The sequence below is a fragment of the Girardinichthys multiradiatus genome, chromosome 14, assembly GCF_021462225.1.
Source record: "Girardinichthys multiradiatus isolate DD_20200921_A chromosome 14, DD_fGirMul_XY1, whole genome shotgun sequence".
In the NCBI taxonomy this organism is placed as follows: Eukaryota; Metazoa; Chordata; class Actinopteri; order Cyprinodontiformes; family Goodeidae; genus Girardinichthys; species Girardinichthys multiradiatus.
The window spans coordinates 22,249,768-22,265,782 of record NC_061807.1 but is presented as its reverse complement, the minus strand read 5'-3'; the positions used below and the strand labels follow the sequence as shown (position 1 = coordinate 22,265,782).

The following is a 16,015-nucleotide window of genomic DNA, read 5'->3' as shown; positions in this document are numbered from 1 at the left end:
CACCAGAACCTTTTGGGGGCTTCATAGCAAAGGGAGAGGATACATATGTACATGTGATTTTTCAGTTTATCCATAAAAAAAAATGTTTGTATATATTTTTCCTCATTTTACTTCACCAACTGACACTATTTTGTGCAGACCTATCATATAAAGAAAATATTAAATATATTTAAACTACAGGCTGGAATGTAACAAAATATGGTAAAAAGCCAAGGGAAGTGAATACATTTTCAAACCAGGTTGGTTTAGACAGATGTTTAACCTTAATGAATGGAATAATCATTTGATAACATATTTTTGTTTTAACTGTATTTTGGATCTTCTAGATGTCAACACAACTGGAGATTTAGGCAGACATCACAGCAGTAAAATTTGATATTGCCTCCTTGATTATTTTCATCTTAGCATATACAACACTGTCCAAAACCAAGATGTAAATGTAAAGTAAGAGCATTCTATAAAGCAAAATATCAATATCTGCAAATGTTACATACGGCCATCAGTTCACAACCTGCCCACCCCCCTCAAAAACAAAGCAAGCACAAAACTGGATTGAAGTGTTTCTAATACAATCAAAAGAACATTATGGCATCAACAGAATAAAGATATCAGCCAACACATTCACAGATGGACAGTTTTTCAAACACATTTTCCCTTTATTGGCATGGTGAGGCTAATGAGAATTGCACATAAAAAATAAAAGTCACAAGAAAGTCGTACAATAGGTAGAACCACAAAGGCATTGGTAAGGACTTGGCAGAAGGCAACGTGAATAGGACACAAACAGGTAGCGACAACCCCTAACCCTTTCCCAGAAAACGCACACAAACATACCTTCAATCACACTTTTACACACACACACACACACACACACACACACACACACACACACACTTACCAATGAACATTATCGTCCTTCCAGAAGAAACATGATTACAAAACAAATGTTTAAGCAGTGGCAACAAACTCAACAGCTCCTATTATTAAAAAGCCCGCCAAAGTTTAAATTTGAACCTGGTGGTGTTATATTATATTGCTAATCTAAGCAATTTACAAAGCCTTTTTACTTTTTTTATTACAATGATTAAAGCCACATCTATGAAATGGGACACGACACCATTACCCAAACGCTATACATACAGCAAAAAAAAGTTTAACATTATCATAAAAAAGGTAAAGGGATTTTTTTTTACATCCTTCAATCAATTTTGGCCTTCTTGCATCAAAAAAATTAGCCGTTTCTTGCCTCTGCAGTCAAACTCTATGATCAGCTAAGCTTTTATAGCTGGTTCTCTCATTACTTGGCTCACGCTAAAAACAAGATATTAATTGAACCAGAAACTGCAAGGTTACCTTTCATGTCATGTTGACAGCGCTGTGATATCTGGACTTGGAGAAAGGAGGGTTGAGTTAATGGGGTAGCAGCATGTTAAATAGAGTTTCTTTTGGCTTTTAGAACATTTTTAAAAATCTGCCAGTTCAGACAGCTGACAGGAAAGTATTTAAAGACGTTTAGGCCTTAAACCAGCCGCTGTCCTGAAATAACCATGCAACATACAACAATCAGTGTTGACTGGGCACGTTTTTACACACATGGGGTGGAGTTAAAGAGTCGGTCACGTTTGCACAGATGTCACAAGGTAATGCGTGTGTCACAATCACAGAGACTCAGCTACATGTTGAAGAGGAGGGGGGCGGGGTAGTGGAAGAGTCCTAACTATACCAGCGACTGGGTAATGGGTCAAAGTCCAAAAAATCTCACAACATCAGGAGCTAAAATACAAAAAAAAATAAATTATAATTTATTGCTCTTTTCTTTAATTTTTATCATAATCGGCACTATCCTTTATCATCTTTTTATTAGAGTGAATAATATCAGTGGTATACATGTTTCACATCAAATACAAGATCTTTATAAAATTCAGGTAAAGTAAAATTGTAAACTTTAGTTTAGCATTCACATAATCAAGCATGAGCGGAGTGATGATGGCAATATTTCAGTTTTCACAACAAAATTCCTGCAAAATCATTTTTATTGCTTTATGTTATCTGTAACTTAGTGAAAACAAGCAAACAAAACAAAGTAGATGCTGGAGAAGAATGAGGGGCCTGACTCTCGGACTGAACAGCTTGATTGTTTCGGAAGGCATAGAAGGTAATAACATCTCCACCAAAGTTATTCATTGTACACCCTGTCTAGTGATTGCAAGTTAAATAACACAAATCAATTGACAAGAGACATAAATAGGAAACCAAACAATTATGAGGTACGCCATTGTAAAATGGAGTCCATAAATATCCTTTGATTCAAATATTAAAATAAATACATAAATATATCTGTGCTGATTGACTGTTTTCTCTCTTATTGATGGTAATCAAAGAGCCTTTAACAACAAAAAAACCCAAATATGTCATGTAAGTGATGATTAAAAATGTGGAACAATCATGAATAAAACACCATAAAATGTAATTTAAACTGGTTGTTTTAAGCAAAAACACTGATTGACAAACTTTATAAACACATAAAACTATACATGGTTCGCATTTTTTCCCCCCCAAAACAAAAGAACTTAAAAAAAGAACATTTGTTCACATGCTCTCACAAAATGAGCAATCAGACATGTCTATTTAACTTTTTTCTTTTTTACAATCATGTCATGTCTTCTAAACTTCATGTAGGTGTACAATATGTTTTACAGTATTGTAATTACTACAGATCAACATTCTGAATTAAGAAAATTTCTCTTCTTTTTTAAAAAAAAGGCTGCGTTTTACAGTGCATAGCTGTAACAAATAAAGAACTCTGATATGTATGTACATAAAATAAAAATAGTCTTTTTTTATAGCTTTTGTAAATACACAGCTACATTTCTCCTTTCAAATGTAGACAACAATGTTACTTTCTGATTTTTACCTTCAAGAATTATTTCCCTCACACTTCTCTTTGTAATGTAACACCAGATCCAAAATGCCAGATTTAAAAGAGTAAAGAGAAAAAAAATCAATAGTAAAAGAAACAAATCTGGCTCAACAAACTGCATGTTTATACTTCTTTAGAAAAAATGAATTGTGGGTATTGTAGTGCTTGAAGAAAAGGAAATCAAAAATTTTTTTTCTTCTTTCAACTGGTTTTACAGCAGTAGAGTGCATCCAACTGAGAGAGTTCACTGGCTTTCCCAGGGTGAAATGTTTCTTCCCAGCTCTTCAGCAGCTATGTTCATGTAAACTTTTATTTTTAATATATTCATTTATATCGATATAGGTCTATAGACTTATTCTCAGGTGCACTTTGACAGAGCATCAAACTTCTGGTGGTCTCGTCGTCGAAGGGGAGAGAAACAATGTTGAGGTATAAGAAGTTCCTCTTTGTGACACAGACATCTGGCTCCACTGAGCTGGTTACCTTTTCAGGCTGCACTGGGCTTCTCTCAGCAAACTGTCAAAATCCATGGAGTCATACTTGCTTTTTGTGGAAGTTGGATCAAAGTCGTCTGAATGGGAGTCTGAAAAGGAGGGGGCAAGAAGAAAGGTTGCGGTTAATGTTAAGTAGAAGAGTGAAACTAACAATTCACCTTTAGTTTTGAGCCTTCATCCGACAAAGTTTTTATTGAGTTGAGCTAGCATCTTATTATTCCCCTGTCCTTGGCATTATAGGAACTGAAGCAGTGCCAAACTTCCACAAAATATTAAACAGTAAGATGAAAACCTTACTAAATTGCAGGTTAATGACCAACCTACTACAACTCTATCTGGCCTAAAGGCTCAGACCAGTCCTCTGCTTATGCACTTTTCTAATTTATTTTAAAGACATACAGCTCAGGGTCAACCACACCTTTTGTCCCTTCCTCTTTCCATGTTTTAACCACAAACAAACAATTTCCCATCCATGTGATTAACTCTACATATTTTATTAGTTTATTTTTCTCTGTAGTTTAGTATTTTGATTAATTGTTGAGAGTAATAACCTTAAAAATGCTCACATAAACAAATATTATTTTCTAAAAATTTTGTATTACACCCTGCTTCCACAGATTAGAGCTAACTTACAGAATATGACTGATTTTGACCACTTACCCAAATGAAAGAAATATGAATGCATTCCTACTGTTAATATTTATTAGATTATCATATCCCAATATCCATTGGTCAGGGTAAAGGATTCAGTTTTGGTCCCCTCTGCAAAAAAAGATGTTTTCTCTTATTGTGGTTCTGATCCACATTTAGAGCAGTCGACTTTTGAAATGTGGCAATTATGATCCCTGATCCCATCAAACAACTCTGAACAGCCTCCTACCGGTAGTTTTTCTTTTATTGAAATCAAATAACTACATTTTCTTACAGTTGATCAAGAGCAGATTATAAAAAGTGACTTTAAATTATAAAAGCCGATAAAAGCAGGTATGACATGTCCCCAGTGCGGGTACGAATCAACACAGGATCGGTGTAAAACTACCCGTGGCAGATAAATCCTTACTAAAATCTACTACTATGGTCATAAAAAAGACTGGACTAAAAATTGGTGAAAAAGATAAAATGTTTAATGAAAACCTTGAAATGGGTCAGGAGCAAAAGAAGGTATAAAGAAATTAAGAAAGGTCAGTTAGCAAAAGCTCAGGTAGAAAAATGCAGCTGTTTGTTCTTTGTTTTATATGAAAACTCACTTGTCACAGTTGCTTCACTTATAAATATGTTGAAAAGCAGAACACATGTTGAATATCTAGTCAAAAAGCCTGGAACATTGGACTGAGGCAGCAGTATTAAACTGCGTCCCTCCCTCCGCCGGTCTCCTGTATGTCCTGTTTATCTTGATCGACCTGATAATATATAAAGAGGATCTTATCTGACCCAACAGACAGCTTCATAAATGGGGCCCCTACAGGGCCCAGCAGCACACTCGGCAAGCTTTGAGAAATGGGAATGACCGTGGCAGCTACAAGACACCAGACTTGATCTAATGCATTGGCCGAGGGCTGAATTGTGTCTCACCACACACCTTGAGGGATGAAAAATATCCAAGTGCTCAACTAAACACTAATGGACACTGTCGCAAAGACAAAAAAAAATTAATGGGAAGAAGTTTGGATACCACAGTATTAGAAAACGCTCCTCTCAATCTTTTAACCATGTGCCATCAATATGGGCAGACGAAAATAGTCTGTTCTTGACAATGAAGCAGTTGAATGAAGGCCATTTGAGTAGACTGATTAGTCAATTTCAGCATAATGCCTGTCCTTAAGGCTTTGGGATAAGCAGCTGTTTCTGTTTGTCATGTTCTCTTTAAAAAAGACTAATGGCTGGGAACCATTTATTTAGAAAAATGCTTCTTTTCTTCTTTTCTCAGTGACCTATTGACTGTCTTGAAGCATTGCAATTTAGATTTCTGCCCTCGTGTGTTGCTACTAAAATGTCAATACCTATCTTAGATTTCATCGTCAAATAAAAGGGATGGTCTTTTTGTGCAAACACCTAAAATAGCAGGTCACGTTTCAGATAAGGCTGAAACCAGATATTTAGGTAAGCTGAATAAAAAGAACAATTTTCTCAGTGTCTGACAATAAAACAGGCTAAACCGTTCCTGTTTTATAACCTGTTATTATTACAAAAAAATTTCTGTTTGCTAAATGCCAGAATAATGAAACAGATAATTTTTTTGAATTTTCTTCAAAGTTAGAAGTTTACATAGACTATGAATACTATTTCCTTAAACTGTTAAGGAAAGCCCCGATGACGTCATCATGGCTTTGTAAGCTTCTGATATCCTAATTTAGAACATATCAATTAAATGGAGGCATATCAGAGGATGGAATGTTAAACACACTGCTTCCTTGTGTGACATTCTGGAAAAATCACCTTAAATATCGGGAAGAGGACTGTGGACCTCCACATGCTTGGATCATCCTTGGGTACAATTTCCAGAGGTCTAAATCTGTCAAATTTCTCTGTGCACACCATTTTAGCAAAGAATAAACAGCATGACAATGTGTCAGTCACTACACTGTTCAGGTAGGAGACACCTTCTATTTCCCAGAGAGGAACGTTTTAGTGTGAAATGTGTTTATCAAGACCTGAACAATAGCTAAAGAACATGTCAGAATGTGTGCTGAAGACATCATCATCATTAATGTGAGAGCAAAGGTTACGTGACCTTCTACACTGTGTATGTAAATGTCTGGTTTCAATAGTATAACACCATCTTTAGTTGCTGCAGAACCATCAGAGGAACAAGAGACAACTTGACTTTTTTCACATGTCAAAAGTAGGGCAACATGCTAGAGGGAAAAAGAAAGCCTTGATTTCACTGATTGCTTGCATTATTTATCAAATGTGTCATCAAATGCATCAGTCAACCTTCTATATCCATTCCGGTTGAATCTGTGTTTGAGTGTTTGGATATGTTTACCCCAGGGAGTTAGATGAATATTTCTATACTGCTGTCTGCCATGAGTCCCACACAGCCAGTAAAGGAGGTAGGGTGTGCGTAGGCAGAAGTAGCTCGCTGCTGGAGTGGCTGCGTAAATGAACAGCCGTATCAAGGCTCTTACCTCCAACGGTGGAAAACAGGTGGACTTGAAAACTGCTGAGACCTTCTCTTACATCCATCCTTTTCACCTCAGCTCTTTTATAGTGTTTCTTTTACTTCAATACTTTCCCCTTAATTTGACTCTTTGAAAGTCCTAAAGGGATGCCCATGTTTGCGCATCTATCAGTGCTAGAAGCCACCAATGCTTTTAGGTGCAATCTTTGCTCTCTAACGTCAAGAAAGCAGAAGCATGCATCCCATCTCTGAGTGAGGGATGGAGCATGCCTCAATTTCCTTAAGATACCACAGCTACAAGCAGGGAGGAGATGGTGCTCCATTCTTGGCATGTTCCCAGACTGACCTTCGCCCTCACTTTACAATTTTAAGCCTTGAATGCCTTGTGGACAGGTTCAGAGCTGCGCAGGGAGTGGTATGCTTGGATTTGGAAGCATTATTTAATTATTATTTAACCCTTTACCTCGTTACTTTACAGACATATGAAAGGGTTTGGGCCCCCCCTGATCATTTTATTTATTTTTATTTTTAAATCTTTGGCTTTTTGGCTCAGCTAATTTAGTATGATATATCAAATAACTGAAGGATACAGTAATATTTCAGTAGTGAAATGAGGTTTATTGGATCGACAGAAAATGTGCAATATGCATGAAAACAAAATTTGACAGGTGCATACATTTGGGCACCCCTACAAAAAAATAAATAAATCAATATTTAGTAGATCCTCCTGTTGCAAAAATAACAGCCTCTAGACACTTCCTATAGCTTCTAATGAGTGTATGGATCCTAGATGAAGGTATTTTGGACCATTCCTCCTTACTAAACATTTCCAGTTCAGTTATGTTTTATGGTCACTGAGCGTGGCAGCCTGTTTTAAATCATCCCACAGATGTTCAATGATATTCAGGTCTATGGACTGGGATGGCCATCCATTGCAAAACATTGTACTTGTTCCTCTGCATGAATGACTAAGTAGATTTAGAGCAATGTTTTGGGCCGTCGTCTTGTTGAAAAATCCATCCCCGGCGTAACTTGAACTATGTGACTAATTCTTGAACAATATTCTCAAGAACCTGCTGATATTGAGTTATTCACTCGTACTCGTACTTGTCGTCTTCAGCTTCATCCGGGACCGGGTCTCAGGGGCAACAGATTCAGCAGAGACGCCCAGACGTCCCTCTCCCCAGACACCTCCTCCAGCTCCTCCGGGGGGAGCCCAAGGCGTTCCCAGGCCAGCTGAGAGACATAGTCCCTCCAGCGTGTCCTGGGCCGTCCCCTGGGCCTCCTCCCGGTGGGACGTGCCTGGAACACCTCCCAAGGAAGGCGTCCAGGAGGCATCCGGTATAGATGCCCAAGCCACCTCAACTGGCTCCTCTCGATGTGGAGGAGCAGCGGCTCTACTCCGAGCCCCTCCCGGATGGCCGAGCCCCTCACCCTATCTCTAAGGGAGTGCCCGGCCACCCTACGGAGGAAGCTCATTTCAGCCGCTTTTATCCGGGATCTTGTTCTTTCGGTCATGACCCAAAGTTCATGGCCATAGGTGAGGGTAGGAACGTAGACCGACCGGTAAATTGAGAGCTTTGCTTTTTGGCTCAGCTCTCTCTTCACCACAACGGACCGGCACAGCGCCCTCATTACTGCGGCAGCCGTACCGATCCATCTGTTGATCTCCCACTCCATTCTTCCCTCACTCGTGAACAAGACCCCGAGATACTTAAACTCCTCCACTTGAAGCAGGAACTCCCCTTCAACCTGAAGTGGACAAGCCACCCTTTTCCAGGATTTCTCAATCCCCTCCTTGAACTGTCACCTTTGAGTGCCCAAATGATCCTAGAGGCTATGTTGTCTGGGGCTTAAATGCCCCTGATAGGGTCTCCCATGGCAAACATGCAGGGGGAACCGTGAGGGACCGGTGCAAAGCGGATTGGATGGCAGACAAAGGTGGAGACCTCGGCGGCCTGATCCCCGGATGCTTATGCTGCCTCTAGGGACATGGAATGTCACCTCACAGGGGGGGAAGGAGTCTGAGCTTGTACGGGAGGTCGAGAGACATCCACTAGGACTAGTCGGGCTCACCTCCACGCACCACATGGGCTCTGGAACCCATCTCCTTGAGTTATTTATGCGGCCCTAAACTTTAACAAGATTCCCAGTACCGGCATCGGCCACACAGCCCCAAAGCATGATGGGACCTCCACCAAATTTTCAGTGGGCAGAAGGTGTTTCTTTTGGAATGCTGTGTTCTTTTGCCGCCATGCATAACGCCCCTTGTTATGACCAAACTACTCAATCTTTGTTACATCTGTCCACAGCACCTTATTGTAAAATGAAGCTAGCTTGTCCAATTGTGCTTTTGCAGACCTCACGCCACTCTGTTTGTGGTGTGTGTGCAGAAAAGGCTTCTGCCGCATCACTCTCCCGTATAGCTTCTCCTTGTGCAAGTTTGCAGAATTGTTGAACGATGCAAAGTGAAACCATCTGCAGCAAGATGATGTTGTAGGTCTTTGGAGGTGGTCTGTTTGTTGTCTGTTCCCATCATCCTTCTTCTCTGATATTTTTCTTGGTCTGCAATTCTGACCTTATCAAGGACTGTGCATGTTCCTTTTCATTATTATGTTTCTCACAGTGGAAACTGACAGCTGACATCTCTGAGATTGCTTTTTGTAAACAATCTTTGTTTTTAGGTCATTTGAGAGTTGTTTTGAGGCCCCCATGTTGGCACTCTTCAGAAGAGATGCAAAGAGGAGAACAAATTGGCCACCTGAAGTACTTTTCTCATAATTGAAAACACCTGTCTATGGCGTTCAAGGCTTAATAAGCTTACCAAACCAGTTTTGTGTTTCAATAAATCACTGCTAAGTAGTTAAAGGTATTCATATCAATAAAATGACAAATGTATGCATATTGTATATTGCGCTTTTTTTGTTAATCCAATAAACCTCATTTCACTACTAAATCATTGCCCATCAGTTATTTGACATATGAAACTGAAAAAGCTGATCCAAACGCCAAATATTTAAAAATAAAAATAATTAAAATTATCAGGGGTGCTTAAACCTTTTAATTTGACTGTACTTGTTATTTTACTGACACCCGTCCAGATGAACAAACAGGCTGCATAGCTGGCTGCAGATACCCCAAAAATGCTGCACTCACCCAAGTCTGCGTATTGTGATTTGCCAAGCTGCTTTTGTCCGTCGAAACACAACTCGAACTGAGGCTCATTCAACCTGCGTAGGGTGTGTCCATTCTCAAGGGCGGCAAAGGCGTCACAGGTGTAGCGGTACATGATGAAGCCAAAATTGTCCCTGTTCGAACAACAGAAAAAGGCAATGTCAGACGTTGCCGTAGGAGGAATGACTCCACAGAGGGCCTTGTCTTAGATGACGATCATGCTATTTATATGCAAAAGAGAATCAATAAAGGTGTTTCTTTGGTACAAAGATGAGTCAGGAGAAACGCTGGTATTGCAAAGCTCTGTCTGTGTCCCTTGCAATTAAGTTTAGGAATGCAACTGAGCGATTAAGTTTTTTTAGGAACTCAACAATAAATGTCACCCATTCAGCCAAAACTAATGCCAGACTACTGTTAAGATGCAAACCCACGTGAAGGGGAAAATCCTGGAGCCTTACCCATCATCCCTCAGGTTCACTGCACATTCTTCAATTTCCCCAAAGACTTCAAAGCGGCGCTTCAGCTCTGATCGGCTGCAGCCGGACCTCAGTCGCCCCACGTACACCACCCGTCTCTCTTCCTGCTCGTTAAAACAAAAAGACAGAGCCGGTGCAAAGAGATTAAAAGATGGTGGAGGTGCTGAAGGGAGGGGAACTATTTTTTTCTATTTCCCCCTTCTCTTTCTTCACCGGGCTTAAATGAATTGGTCTTGATCACTCCTGTGGATACCGCAGTTGACTCTGGGCCCCTTTTTTCGTTCCCCCTCTCCGTCTGTCTGTTTGCTACCTTATCTGATGGGAGTAGCAGTTCGGAAGCCCCTTCAATCTACCTTGACACTACAATTTCTCTTTTCTCTCCACAACTCATCAAACCGAGGCAGAATGATTTTTATCAAATGATGCCGTGTCTTATGTTTTGGGCTTGGTTCCTCTTTTGGTGAGTCTAAAAATAAAGCCACAGGGTGACTGAGTCATACATCAGAAAAGCCAGCTTTGTTAGAACACACAGAAATTCATTTTTGTTTTTTACTGGAAGGCTTTTACTATTACAAACATATTTGTACTAAAGTTAAAAGGAAGCATCAAAACTATCTTTTTGTGAGCAAATATAAATTTCCTTTTTTCTTTCAGATCTGAGCTGCCAATTTAGATTTTTAAGCAATTCCAAATCAGTCTATATGATGAGTTTCATGCTTTGAATTGAATTACAAAAACACATTAACTTTTCAATGATTTTCTAATTTAAGAGACATAACTCCAGACTGCAAAGAAGGGAAGTTTTTAAGTTTTGATGCATTGATCAGAGCCAATCAAAGGAAAAGTGGCCATAGATTGGTACAAACAGAGATTTCCCTGAACTGTGGAGTGTGCGGAGGGGGTCAACTAGAGTAATTTAGGAACAAACTGCAACAGGCAGCAGTTACTGCCTTTGATTAATTTTAATCAGTTTTAGTTTGCATTTCCTAATCAGTTAATTCCTATAGTCCATTAGTCGTATGATTTATTTATATATTTGCCATTACTGAGGGGAGTCCTGTTGCAATATTTAACACAGAAACATATATGCAAATCATCATATTAAACCCAAAGTTGACCTTTTATACTAATTAACTACAAATAAGGGTCCTGTTTTCTCCACAATGTTTAATGCTTAGTTTGAGACTAAAAACAAGCATTTGCTGAATTAGGAGGTTTGTTGCTGGCAGCTGATGAATAGTTGGTCTTTCTGTGATGGCGATGGCACCCTGTGGGCTGCTTGTGTTTTATATGTATATATATATATATATATATATATATATACATATATATATATATATAAGTGTATAAGTGTGTGTGCACGTCTTTCTAGCAGGCAAAGGCAGAACAAGTGGGATAGACTCTTAGAGACACTTTTTTCATCTCCGGCCACCCAAACCGTCTTTGACAGGCTGAGCTTGACGGTTTCGTGACTGTTTGTCTCTCCAATGCTGAAAAAACGCTGAGCACGCTAAGCCCGAGCTTGTGTTACTGTATCATTTTAATGTGGGTTTTATCAATGGGTGGTAGCTGTGTCAGCCTACTGGAAAGATGAATAATTCCCCACTGAGACAAGAAGAGAGGGGTAGATAAGGGAGAAATGCGATGTTCACTGAATCGTGATGAATTGTGAAATAGATACACACAAAAAAATGGGAAGGATCTTAAGAAATCAGTGGACAGTTTCCTTTATTTTTAATATCTCCTCCTATTCTCGCTGCTATTTTCACATCGTGCCCCGTGGTGTGATTAATAGAAGTCGACAGTGTTTCCAGACAACAGAGATGTTAAAAATACGCAACCCAGAGATAAAGAGGAAGGGGCTGTCGCCTGAATCATTCAGAAACTCAGTTTGAATGTATTCTTTTCAGTAGAGAGATGCTCTGGCACATAGCACAGAGCTGGAGGCTGTCTTATCCTCAGTAATGTGTGTCTGTGGGCTGTGCCACAGTACTCATTACATGTGCTCTTTTATCAATGTTGTTGCAGAAAGATGAAGTCAAGTCAAGCTTCAATAAAACCAGGATATGTGACTTTGGATGTGTCAGTTGACTCACTATTGCTTTTTGCCTTTGCTTCTCCCTCTGCTCGGCCCTTTCAAACTCCCGCTTCTCATAATCCAGGCGGTACTCCTCCCTCTTAAGCCTCTCGTGCTGGTACTCCTCATAGCTGTCGTACCTGTCCAGGAGAAAAAAGATGCGTGTGACATCCATCGATCACTGTCCTCCCCCTTGTTCTCCTCTACGTAAACAGCGGCGTTCCTGTCCATGCTTATGAGCAACAATCGCCAGTTTCTGCCAAGGACACATATGCCAATGGCGGAGATGTTTGTCGCAAAAAGAAGGGGACGGACATATTATGAAGATGTCTTTTTACTGTGGCTGAGAAGCCAAAGCCTCTACAGGATGGGCCCGCGGGAGCACAGGGCGAGCAGCGCAATCGGGGACCCAGGTAGCTGCAGCTGTCAGCACAACTTCACATGTCATTACTTTCTGCTTAGTTAGGGTTTCATCAAGAGGGAAAGCACTGCTTTCTCCCAACCACTCCAGACTAATACAAGACGTGTCCACTACGATTTCCACTCATAAGCGGCTCTTGGACTTGTCAGGTGTCATTAGGGACGTGGGTGCCAAATCAGTTCTGAGCCTGCATATGAATTCCTAACCCTCTGCAGTGGTTCTCGGCAAACTACAACTGCACTTAGTTGGAAATGTGTCAGCAAAAAGCTGGGAGGATATACTAATAAGGGTAGCATGAATGTGCACCGGTATGATCTGAACATCTTAAGGCACAAGGCAGTTGTATTAAACCCTTAGAAGTCAATACTTTCACTGCGGTAACAGCTTTGGGTCTTTTAGGGTATTCCTCTACCAGCTTTGCACCATAAGCATTATTCTTTGCAAAATAGTTTACGTTCAGTCAGATTAGACAGAGAACATACATTTTCAACTTTGACCAACTTCCCCTTCCCTGCTAAAGAAAAGTATCTCCGCAGTATGATGCTTCCACCACCATGTCTTATTGTGGAGATTGAGTGTTAGTGCAGTATGTGCACTCTAAATGCACAGAACAGATACGAGTTGCTGGCAGGAAAATAATTATTTTACTACCTAGAGATTTTCCCAGGAAATATGCGCACAATAAACATTTTTTCTTACTTAAACCAAACAACTAAGCTAAGGTTAAAATGTTTTTTAAACAATAGGACTATATAATTAATTTTAAACAAGTACCTTTGCCTGCGGCTGTGTGGAGACCGAGACTGAGGGTGGGGGCTTTTATGGATTCTGGAGCGGACAGCACTTAGATCAGAGCTATGATGAGACCTGGAGGGAAAGCCAGAGAAAAGAGGTAAACACCACATTTCTTTCTACTAAAAAACATTACTGTCTATTAAAATAAGAGCTGCTGACTTCTATAAAGCTTTGACATCTGCATCGATTCAATCATGCCAGCCTCGAAATGTTTCATTTGCTTTGAACTCTATTTAAAACACCACTTAGTCTTCATGTAACTCATGACCACATTAAATGTCAATCATTTATTGCTGATTCCATTTTTTTTTTTTGTACACCTGAGCTGGCTCAGACATGTGCCTACTATCTATGTTGTATGAGGTTCTGGTCAGTAGTTTAGACCCTGGTGGCCTGACTGTGGAGTTTCTCAGCCTTCTCTCCTTGAGCTCCTGGTGCTCAATTATTGAAGTGTTCCTGAAGGAGGAACAGCTAAATAATAGAAAGGGAGAAGTTTGGGACGCAAAGGTATGCTTCTTCAAAGAGAAGGTTAGTCAAAACAAGTTACAGCACCCTCTACTTATATCAGTTCCTATATTATTCTGTATTGTTATAATTCTATAATGTTCTAACAGGACATGCATAACTTTCATTTATATTCTAAAGTGCGGTCTGACCTGCACATACAGCTACAATTTCTTCAGAAAGTGGGCCACTCAATTCAGCTGAAGATTTTTCCTTTGTGCTTTTAGAACCTACAGGTAGCGTTGTTCTCCTACTTCATAAACTAAGTGCTTTGCATTTAACAGTATGATTCATTATTTGTAGTTATACTGGTGTGCTGCGCTGTGCTTACATCTCTTCTACATGGCTGTCGGTGTTAAAAGTAGAGATAAGCCCTGTCTGAGCAGGTCATGCCAAACACTGAGACAGACAGGACGCAACAGCGACCAATGCAAAACAACTTTACTAGAAATTTTGCATGGACATCAAAGCAGAGGGTACACTGAATGTGGGGAAACCTCAGATTTGTTCAGTCAAATCCAGAAACTACCAAATACTGTGACATTCCAGGTTTCAAAGTGGATTTATTTCTTACCGTCCTTGTTTTCTGCATTACATAAGGCCCAACGTACAAGGTTAAACAGAAGTATGAGCACATGGCATTTAAGTAAGATGTGTATTGATTTTTCAAGTTGAGGAAGTGGTGTCAAGAAAATAGTTACCAATCTAAACTTACAAATACCTACAATCAGAGAAATCATTAAAAGGTTCAAAATAACAAGAGTTGGGGAAGAAAACAAGGCTGGACGATGACCAGATCTCACTGACTCTTTAGCTTAGATTGTCAATAAATCTGGAGGACACAGTAAAACAATAAACACTAATGCAAGGGCACAGTTTTTCTACTGTTATTTGGCTGTTTTTTTAAACTCCAATCCTTTCTGTGTCAGATTTTGATCGAAAGCCTCGAGCGTATTACAGTATAATTTACAAGCCAGTTGGTGTAGAATGAAGAGCGCGGGCCTGAACAAGATAAAGTGATTCTAATGGCTCCGCGAAGTAAACTGACCTTTCGGTAATCATGCAAACAAAGTGAGTCACTGCAGCAGAGTCCGGCACTGTGAGCTACTCAATGAAGCACTGCTGACAATCTCAATTTATTCATATTATTCTCAATCACAAGTTTCTGCATCTGCTTTTGTACCAAAAAAACAACATAAAAGTCTCCCCTGCCATTGATCAAAGAGAAACATGGGTAACTTAGTTCTCGCAGAGGGTAAGGATGACAAGACTCTCTTCTGAGAGAGGATTTTGAGACTATATTCCCCCAGACTGGATTTGGCTTTTATCTATGATGATGTAAAAGAGGAAGGTTTTTGCCACGCAGTAAAAACAACAGCTGCTTCTTGAAACAGTAGACCTGGCATCAGACGGGAAAAGGAAACAATAATAAAAATAAATTCATGGAAAATGGGAGCAGGGGGAGTCAATGTGTAAGAAGGGTGTGTATACGAGACACAATCAAATAAAATTATCTGCCTAGAGATGAAAACCCATTCTGCTCAAAGGTCCAGAGCACCTTTCATGTTCTGATCACATCTAAGAGTTGCCTGCTATAAGGGATTAAGTTGGTTAGTGTGACACCAGTAGACAAGATGGTTGGAATCCGTTTAAGGATAAAAGCAGGAGGGAGCCACTAATGACTCATTCAGATGGGATGGGGGAATAAAAGCAACTTATTTTCTTCAAAGATGGAGCAGAGATTTAAAAAAGGCGTGAGTTCAAGGTTTTCCTGATGCTAAACAGGCCATTAAAATTTCTACCCTCAACAAATCCTGATTAAGAGTCTTTAAGGTCTGTCTTGCCTTGCACCAGCTTGGATAGGCGACAGGGACGGTGTTGCACTGCTAAGCCAGACCACCTACTCTCAAAAAGCACTATTTAACCGGGACATCTGAGGGTCAGGTAAAAATGTTTGTTTGTGTGGACTTATTTTTATTATTATTTTTTTCCATTTGAAGCCTCCTGGGCACCAAAGAGCTGTATGTCATGAA

At 39.9% G+C, this 16,015-nt stretch overlaps 1 protein-coding gene across 5 annotated transcripts in view; it reads right to left on the bottom strand.

Annotated features, from left to right (window-relative positions):
• Positions 1 to 630: 630 nt before the first annotated feature.
• ppargc1a (peroxisome proliferator-activated receptor gamma, coactivator 1 alpha) overlaps positions 631 to 16,015 on the bottom strand; it is a 52,731-nt gene continuing 37,346 nt past the window's right edge. For all 5 annotated transcript variants that reach the window (XM_047385980.1, XM_047385981.1, XM_047385983.1 and 2 more), the window contains 5 exons: positions 13,458 to 13,550; positions 12,282 to 12,402; positions 10,168 to 10,289; positions 9,692 to 9,843; positions 631 to 3,503 (listed from right to left, as the gene is read on the bottom strand). In XM_047385980.1, coding sequence (XP_047241936.1) covers positions 3,400 to 3,503; positions 9,692 to 9,843; positions 10,168 to 10,289; positions 12,282 to 12,402; positions 13,458 to 13,550 — 592 coding nt within the window. In that variant the 3' untranslated portion in view covers positions 631 to 3,399. The remainder of the gene's footprint in view (positions 3,504 to 9,691; positions 9,844 to 10,167; positions 10,290 to 12,281; positions 12,403 to 13,457; positions 13,551 to 16,015) is intronic.